At 34.7% G+C, this 10,176-nt stretch overlaps 1 protein-coding gene across 2 annotated transcripts; it reads right to left on the minus strand.

The window, feature by feature from the left end:
- Window positions 1-275: 275 nt before the first annotated feature.
- LOC133796702 (uncharacterized) lies at window positions 276-5,724 on the minus strand. 2 transcript variants are annotated; one of them, XM_062234337.1, is made up of 10 exons: window positions 5,478-5,720; window positions 4,029-4,096; window positions 3,833-3,858; window positions 3,014-3,104; window positions 2,400-2,495; window positions 2,001-2,069; window positions 1,632-1,690; window positions 1,418-1,540; window positions 780-851; window positions 276-687 (listed from the first exon to the last, which is right to left on the minus strand). In XM_062234337.1, the coding sequence occupies exons 1-10, from the start codon at window positions 5,571-5,573 to the stop codon at window positions 623-625; spliced, it is 765 nt and encodes a 254-aa protein (XP_062090321.1). In that variant the 5' UTR covers window positions 5,574-5,720; the 3' UTR covers window positions 276-622. The 2 variants fall into 2 exon arrangements, with proteins under 2 accessions (XP_062090321.1, XP_062090330.1); XM_062234346.1 differs by lacking the exon at window positions 2,001-2,069 and having other exon boundaries at window positions 5,478-5,724.
- Window positions 5,725-10,176: the final 4,452 nt, after the last annotated feature.

The raw sequence follows: 10,176 nt of genomic DNA on the forward strand, positions 1-10,176 counted from the left end.
TAGTGTAAAAGAATTTTAAACATTTATGTTATTTTTATAGAAAAAGGAGTAGAGAAAAAAGAAGAAAGAAAAAGAAAAATGAGAGTGACGTATATAGGAACTTCATTCTACACTATTAATGAAACTGAGAAAGGATTATTAATGTACCAATTAGTTCCCTTAAACATGGATATCAAAGAATTTATTGCTGACTTCATTGGAAAATTTCAATTTTATATCGATCTTAAAATATGTATTTTATAGAAGGTAAAGTAAACCTATGAAAAGGAGCAAACTGCGACTTTGAAATGTAGTTTTAAATGCAGAACAAAGTTTTGACAAAGATAGGGAAAAAATCATCATTATATTGAATACATCTCTTTGATTAACATTTCGATCACCAAAAACCGAATACTTTTGGACACTCTTGCTTCTTTGGTAGCAACATCACTCAGTGTTGAAAGCGCCCACAAATGCTACATAACACCTTTTTTCTTTCTTTCCTTTCCTTAAGGGATATCATCCCTTTTATAGACTCTAGGCATGATAAGATAGGATCCACAAAAACGATTTTTCAGGTTGATATCTTCGGATTAGCACTCCTGTTTCAATTGTGTTCTTATAAGTGTCTAGTCCTAATGAATCATACGCGGTGACTGAAGTACATGTTCATAAAATATCTAGACGGATTGAAGCCACTCAAAATAACTGCAGAGTGAAAAAGGAATGTTAGTAGTGTAAGCTGTTGTAACATAGTCCAATAAAAAAATAAATTTGTAAGACTTAAGGCAAACACTTACAGATTGGAGTAAGGACGATGACAAGGCCAATTGGGTATAGGAAAAAAGTGGTCCTCTCCAGAAAGGGAAGAACTGCAGAAAATAAGACCATGTTATTTGTCTGTATATTCCAGCTAGAGTTTGGCAGCCACTAAGTTTGAATCTTGACTTGGCAAATACTTAGCATGCGTATGCTCGGTTCTATAAGTTTTTAATATGGATGTCGTCTTATAAACAAACAACTTCAATAAGAAAAGTAAAAACGAAGATTGGATTGAGTCACTGATCATTGACTATAAAATGATTCCGAAAACCAAATTGGAAAGTCAAAACAACTTGATAAACAGTGTACTCTATCTGGATCATTGTCAAAACAACTCCAGTTACATGAATAGTAAAAGTCAGTTGGTTTTGGTAGCGCCTAGTAACTTATTGGCTTGATTAAAGAAACTCAATGCTAAAACTTTCTTCTTTCCAACAAAGGATCTCGAGCATGAAGAAATTCTTTTCTTCAAGCTAATTGAAAAGTAATTTAACCAAAACATACTGAAGGCACATGCCATATTGAACAAAGCAAAAATAAATTCCTCTACCAAGCAAAACAAACCCAAACTCCTGGAAAGAGAAACTATCATCTATGAACAAAAGCTTTATCTTACCATCATAGCCTAAGAAGTTGAGATAATGGTAGTAAGAAGTAGCCACCATGAATAGTAAATTTGACAGTAGCACTGGGATGAAACCGTGAGCAACCAAAAGAGGTGATAGAAAATAATGGATCACTGCAAAATCACGACATCAGTAACCTTATTTCATAAATTAGAATCAAATTATAATAAAATAAGGAATAAAATTTATTAATGCTGCTATTACCATAAGCCATTACAAACATCGGGAAGAAAGAGTTGCAGTGCACATCAAATGCATACAGCCTTCAGTGAACCAAAAAAGAAGAAAGATAGCTTCAGTCACCAAAAATAATTCAATAATAACTGTAAATCACAGAAACTGACAAAAGAAAAAAAAAACAGTTTTCTTTTGAAAAAATACACATTTTTGTCAAATAAATAAGATTTTCATAACAGGAACAGTTAGATAGCCAAAAATTAATTGTCCTCACGGACATAACAGAATTCACAGATGCGTGTGTTGATGATATAGGTTCTGGAAAAAAAAAACCATGTTTAATTCACCAGTTAAAATTAGATTCCTAATCAACTTAGAAAAGGATTGAAAACTTGCCATTCAACCCGTTGCTCTACAACATGACTATTTGGAGCTTCTTCCCGAAGGTAAGAATTAGTGATAAACCTACAATCACATTGAGGAATTTGCCATTAAATTGTGTTCGAAGATATAAATTGAGGATTCTGCCAACATAGAAAGGACAATATCTTTTATCGAAAAATGAAAATTTCTACAAGAAGCTCTAGAATTAATCAATTTAGGCAGAATATATATCAAGTATCCTGCCCAGTATAGGCAGAACATATATTTAAGTATCCTGTCTAGTATATCTCAACCTTGAATTTGTAGATTGTTTAAGACATATATCTCAGGAGCACATTGGCACATGCTAACTAGTATGGAAGCAATTTAAAGACTAACAAAGAAAATCCCCACGAGTTTGATATCGCTTACCAACAAAAAGTGGCCAGAAGTATCCCGGTTAATAAAAAATGGAAAATCAACACTGAAATAACTACAAAAAAAGCATGCCCAACACTATGGTCGTACCTGAAAAAGGCAATGAAAGAAACATAAATTTCAGCATTCTTGAATAACTCAATAATATAGAAAATCAGTACTTCAAAGTATTACAATTGAAGAAATTCCAAAAACATTATAAACATTTATTTTCTTCACATAAGAAACCTAGAATAGAAACATTTCAGCATTCAACTTTATATTCACCATAAAATATGATAGCAATAGCATTCTTGAAAAACTCAACAATTTAGGAAAACAGTAGTTCAAAGTTGTAGAACTTTTGAATGAGTCAATTTTCAACTTCATGAGAAATTAGGAGCTCATACTTAAAATGCCCTTTTCATGGATATGCTATGACATGTGGTTTATTGACCAAGAGAAACAAAATTATTTCTCAAGCCTGTGATCTGATGAATCTTAGTAATAAAAAATTCCAAGGATCATTTGGTATGAGATAATGGTAGCATGAGAATGAGAATCTCCAAACATTGTAGTGTTTGTTACTAGTTTTAAGTCATAAGTATGCAAGAGAATAATAAACTTACGCAGCACAATATGCCATAGTTGCAACTGCCAGTAGAAGGCTGCAGATCACAACAAAAGCAGGGTCGTCACGTGCCCATTGATTCTTAGTTTCTGTAACCAAATAAACATAGTAAATAAATATATACAAAAATTAATGGTAACCAACAACAGCAGGAAAACCACATACATAAGTAATTGATGAGTCCACATGCATTTAAGCCATAAATATAAAAGTTGTAATAAAAAATCAACTTGAAATAAGGTGGTGGAAAAAGATTGCATAATTAGCAGTGGTTTAGAATTACAAAAGAAAACATCAAATTTCCACTATAATTTCAATTTTTTGCAGCCTTAATCTTCTATGATATAGTTCCCAGTCAATCATCATAATTTACAAATTTCCTTTTCCATATAAATTAATGGAAGTGGCTCCCTGACCTTCAACCAAACAAATGAAGTACATTTAGTATCTCCTTGCATATCCTACATGTGAGGCAAAATATCTTGCCATAAAGAAGAACAAATATATTGTGATTAGAAATGATGTCAAATAAAGTTAAAATAAGATCATCTTATAGAGGAAAAGATTTAAAATTCTCCTTCCATGAAGATACATGCTTCTACTGCTATCACTACAACCATACAACATTGTAACAGCAAATTTGTGCTTGTAAAATAATTACGGCAAAAAATTTAAAAACCTTCTATTCCCATGAAAATAACATTAAGATATATCTCAAACTAAAACCAAATATATTGAAAAGGAGCAGTAACTAGTGAATACAAAGCAAAGATTCACAGACCGCAGAGTCCTGAAGATAAGAAATGGAAGGACTTACGTTTGTGATACTTGGTGTGCTGATAACTTCATATGCAAGATCAAAAGATTTTAGTAAGATATTGACCCAGAAAGAAAAACATAAAAAGTTAGATCCACGATTAATTTTTATTTTTTTTAATAAAAAAGAAATTTATAAGTAATCCTCCACAAAATGGGCAATTAATATCAGGTTCCTCATCCAATAATGAACTTACACAACTTTTGGTGATGTACATAGATGAAGCATTTGCCAAAATGTATATTCAATATCCATTTGTTGCCACTGAAATTAATCAACAAAAAGCAAAAATAAGGAAGTGCAAAACCAACACACTAAAACCTCTTTTAAATCATTCAATTAATAAGGTACTGCCAAAACTATATCTCTATGGAGAATTCAATGAAACCAAGTAGCACAGGTGACAGGCATAGAAGAGAACCAGACAGTAAGTTTAATATAAAAACATTTGTACAGAGTTTAACATCTATAAACTCCACAGGGATACAGGAACTGGAATCGTGTGTCATCCAACTAATGTAACTGATATATATAAATATATATAGTGCACAAGAACTAAGTGATCCAGAATTTCCATTCCATTTACTTGTTAGACAATTGATAATCTATATTTTATGGGGAAAAATGAAAACGGCACTGGGCGGAGTCTGATAAAATTTAATCATTCTGAATCAATATAGCAAGATCTTGACTAAAAGATTTAAAACAAAATCAAGGTAATACTGTAATAGTGACGTGAGAAAATCAAAACTCAGGAACCAGGACAGGACAGCTTAGGTAACCAGAGATTCTATTTTTTTTCTTCTCCTTCTCCTTGCTCCCACTGTACACTACAATTTTGTAAGGCAAGAAACTCTAGCATATTGCTAGGTACATCACTATCGGGAATCGAACTTATACCTTATGGAGCTAGGTCTGACCATTCAACCTACCCTAATGTGTGGGGATTGTAATCTTGTGTTCATTTAAAAAGCCTGTTTCAGATCTAATTTGATACTCTGGTGTAATCCAATTACACTTGACAATCCAAGGTAGATAACGTAAGAAGCAAACCAACTGTCAGAGAACTATTTTGATGTCTAACTGAATACACAATCCTCAAGAACTACAGAAATGTAGATTGAATTCGTTAGGGGCCACAGTTGAAATCAGAGCATATTTAGGAGACGATGCCTAATCCCACTCTACCATGGCGTAAACGATTAAACTGATAGACATTACTTAAACTGCGTCTTCAACTGTTAAAAACAAAAATAAATTAAAAATTCATCCATCGCAATTTGATGAAGTATAGCAACCCACAAAAAATAAACAAATTCACAATTTAAAAAAGAAAAAACACAAATACCAGATACTACTCAAATTCCCCAAACAGCAAAGAGTAATCTAAATTCGAGGAACTATGACAAACTACTTTTAAAAATTTACCGGCATAAAATATTAATTGACGACGAAAAACCTAATGGTAGATACTAATCTCAAATTCTCAACAATAAACAAAGAATAATAGTTCGAAGGTTAAGTCCAACATTCCCATTCCTAATTTGATCTATTTTATGCAAAAAAGAGCGTAATAGATACATAAATTCAAGGATAAAGGAGTTTAAATCTTAGAGGAGATCAGATCCGGCATGAGAGAATGCACCTTGATTATTCGTCTAAGATATTGAATGAACATTGGGTTACTTCGAGATGTAGAGGCCGAAGACGACGAGCGTCCTTTTGAAACCGTTGGCAACATCTCTCTCACACTCTTCTTCTTCTTCTTCTTCTTCTTCGATTTCCAAACGAAGATCTCAGAAAATTAAACGAAGAAGCTTCGCTGTGCTTCAAATGGCAGGTAGCAAACTTTACAACGACTTCCTTCTTCGTTTCCAGGGCCCAACTTCCACTCTGAAATGGGATGGCCACTTTTCAATATTACTAGAGCCCATTAGCCCATTTTTCTTTGGAAAATGAGAAAATTACATATTTTATGGCTCAGATTTTAGGGAATGTTTTAAAAATATGCATTTTATACAATCACGTACGAAGATATGTGAATTATATTTTTCTTGATTTATATGAGAAAATTTATTAAAGAAAAAATTAAAGAATGAGAAATACTAAAACTAACTAAAATATAAAAAGAGGAAATTACACCATATATAGATTTATTCTTAAATTTTAAAAAATATAGCAGCTTTTTTTTATTAAATTTTTTATGGCATATTTTTTTTGTTTATATTTTTATGAGAGTATTTTTCCCATATATTTATAAAATTTTGTTTATATACCATATTTTATTTTTTATACATTTTTAGTAGTTAGTTTTGATATATTTTGAGATTACTTTTATAATTTTAATCTATTTGTATTATTTTTTATCATTCATATTTTTTACATAATATTTTGAAGAAAAAATTTTGAGACTTTCATCACCATATATTTTATTCTCATTTCTTCTTGTTTTCTTCCATTTTTTATCTTCATCAATCAATATTTTATCTGCAATAACTGGTTACTACTATCAAAACAATTTTTATTTTTTTTGTGATAGTAATCTTGTGTCACTGTCAATTTTTTTAGTAATATTTGGTAGTTGGTTATAACAATAAATATTAGTTTTATTTTTAAGTGGTGTCGTAGTAACTAGTTACAGCTATAAACATAATTTTGATTTTTTTAGTAATGTACCATTATCAAAATATCAACTGAACTGTAACTGGTTACTTAGTGAGATTTGGAAAGAAAAAAAAAACTGATATGTAAAAAATAAACTAAATTGATCATGAAGGTAACTGGTTACAACTAGGTCTGAAAAACAAAATAGATGTGAAAAAAAAGAACCAGTTGCAATAGTAACCAGTTACTTAGCCAGACCTGGAAACAAATAGAATCACAAACACAAAAGCCAAACTTGTCATAATCGTAACTGGTTACAGATTCAGATCTAAAAAAAAATAATCAATCGTCATGGTACCTAGTTATTGTTGGAAAAACTTATACATGATCTTGTTTATTTTTATGTAAATCTTATATTAAACAAATTAATATGAGACAACCTAGAACATGTTTCTAAAATTGAATTCAAACAAAAATAATGATAAGAACACTTACATTATACGCAGAGGAATGATTGAATCATTCCTTCAGTTTCTCTAACCCTTGTATCCTTTCTGTCGCAGGGTATCACCAAGAAACTGAACCGTTCTTCAATTTTCTTCACAGCCTTCCAAAGTATTCTTAGAATCACCTAGACTAGAGCGGGCAATTCTCAACACATGAGATAGATACAAAGAGAATAAGAGAAAAGAATACTGAGGCTTAGAAAATGACATATGTTGTAGAGAGTATCTAAAACCTAGAGCATCAGGACTAAATCTTCTAATCTTCTCAAAAACTTGTGATTCAATAAACTAATTTATACTCTCCCTTAGCATTCCTTTTATAGACTTGTTTACCCAAAAAACGTATGCTGATGACGTGGCAAGGATTTTTCACACGTGGTCTACACGTGGCGGAAGTGTTGTTCGACTATCGACTAGAGGCACATCACTTCATCAAGCTTAACTATTAGGTACGACCAGGCTGGTCGTATAATTTGATTTATTTACTTCTAAGATTGTAATCCTATAATAATTGTATTGAATATTTCCTCTTTATTACCTTGATACGTGGTTATTAAGGAAAGATAAGGCCCATTGGCCCATGTAACCCTCATTGAGCCTATAAATATGCATGAAATAGCTCAAGGAAAGGACTTTTGATCGCTGAATCTTTTTCCTGAGTATTGAGAGAAAGAGAGCTATTGTGTGATTATCCATCGTTTTATTGTAATTCCCTCAAGGTTTGTGAAACTCAGGAACCCTAGTTCTTTGATCATTGCTTTGAGATTCAATATTAATAATAGCACTAAGTGGACGTAGGTCATTACTGTAACGCCCTACTTCCTTAGAGTCGTTACAAAGTGAGTTTAAAAACGTGTGTTCAACTCGCTAATCGAGGTTTTAGAATAAATAGTGTGATTAAGCCATAAACAGAGGAAAAACTTTAGAAATAATTCCATTTCATTGAAAATCATAAAAGTTTGACACCTGGGATCCCAAAATACAGTTTAGAAACATTTACATCATATAAATCGAACAAAGTCGACTAAACGACAAAATCTAAGTTTATTTACAACCATCTCCCAAAATCCTCTGGCTGTGGCAGCCAGGCTGGCCCAACATGTACACGCCGCCTCACGCCTGCTACACTCATGGTCGGTTGGCTTTCTCCTTACCCTTACCTGCACCACAGAGCATCTGTGAGCTGAAGCCCAACAAGAAAACCCACAAATAGATAACATATGCAACACATATATTAAGCATATAAGCAGGCCACCAATGGGCTAAACACATACGGCCTAGCCGTCCCAAGCATTTACCAAGCCCTGGGTTCGCGGTCCACACCGTGAGGATATCCCAGGTATCCTTTTAGGGACTCGCCCTGGCAACTCGCACTCCACGTGCTCAACGCTGCTCCCGGCCCCTTGCCGTTCTCGGCCTTGCACTCCACGTGCCCAACGCCGTTCCCGGCCCTTCGCCGTTCTTGGTCTACACCGTTCCCGGCTCTTGTCGTTCACTCACAAAATAACACACATAATATAACAAGCAAGTCCAGAATTCCAGCATAAGCAGATAAAGGGCTATGCCCCGCAGTTCCAACATATTGGGCTCGACCCTGCATATCAATTCCAATCAAACATATTGGGCACAGCCCTGTACACAAGCTCTATGGGAACAAGGGTTTTCTTACCTGAGTCCCGAGCTTTCCGAGCACCGATGTCCCGAGCACAGTCCTCTAACTTGAGCCTCGTCGAAACCCTAGTCACAACACATTAATAACATCCATCCATCAAATTCTAATCTAATAAATGACTTTGAACCATAACCCTAACCTCCGGGACCTTGAATTCTATCAATCCAGGTGATAAAATCCATCCCGAGCCTTAACCATTGAATTCCCAAGCCTAAACACCCTTAAAAACACAAACTGGCACTAAGGGCCACAGCCCCACCCTCAAGAGCTGCGACTAGCCTCGAAACAGAGGCTAGCATCACACTGACCCCCACACGGGCCGCGGCACGCATGAACCTCTCGGCCACCCATGACCGCGCGCGCACACGGGCCACGGCGCACCCTTCCTACGGCCACGGCTCTCACCTCCAAACCCAGAATTTTCCATCTTCTTCCCTACCTTTTCCTCAAGCTAACTCATTCAAAGCCTACTTAACAAACCCAGATAATTAACACATGCATACCAGCTCAATATCAACATTAAAACCCCATCAAAATCTGCTCCAAAATCTAACTAGAATACCCAAACACAGATTAAGCTTAACTTACATGCATACTCTAGCAAACCAGCAACAATTCTCAACATAGTTCCAATAATTAGAGTTTGCCTTGCTGAACTCAATCCCAAAAGTTGATCCTCAATCCTCAAGCTTTAAGCTCCTAAGTTTCCTCAGCCAATTCCTTTCTTAAGCTAGTTTCCACCAAAATTTCCTTGAGTTTTGTCTTAGGGTGTGAAAGAGAAAAAGAGATAAGGATTATCTTCAGCTGGGAGGAGGTAAGTCGGTTCCTAAGTCTTCTAGAAAATTCCTTCCTTTGTTTTATTTAACTTAGTCTATGTGATTACCTCAAGGCTCGGGATACCAAAACGTCCCCGAGGGCAAAATGGTAAATTTCCCCAATATTCCCACCTAGGCATTCTATCCTCAAATATATCTCCAAATATTTATTTTCATGTCCCAATAATCCCATAACACCTAGTACCCAAATTACCCCTCGACTCACCCCGAGTCCGAATCTCAACCCCGTTGTGACTCTCTGGCTAACCGCTCCCCAGGACTGTCTCGGATCGTGCTGCACAGACATATCACATATACATAACATTTATCGCATTTATGCCCCTAATATCCAGACGGGGCCCACATGCACATTTAACTCAACCAAACATGCATCATTATCATATATTCACATAAATCCACATATTAGCATATTAATCCATTTATTGCCCTCCAGGCACACTAATCAAGGCCCTAAGCCTGAATAGCAAATTCGGGTCGTTACAATTACCATTCTTTGGGGTCGAACCACTATAAATCGTTGGTATTTTCTTCTTTTCCATTAGATTAAACTCTTAATTGTCATCTCATTTTCTGTCGTATATTTGACTCCGTGTCGTTGGCCAAATCGAGGGTCAACATTCTGGTGCTTTCATTGAGAGATTGATAAAAAACTGTAAGAAAATCTAATGGCGAAAACATCCAAGAAGATTGGACAGGCCGCTGGCGCTGCACCATCCCAACCTCCTC

The sequence above is a fragment of the Humulus lupulus genome, chromosome 1 (genome assembly GCF_963169125.1).
Source record: "Humulus lupulus chromosome 1, drHumLupu1.1, whole genome shotgun sequence".
Lineage (NCBI taxonomy): Eukaryota > Viridiplantae > Streptophyta > Magnoliopsida > Rosales > Cannabaceae > Humulus > Humulus lupulus.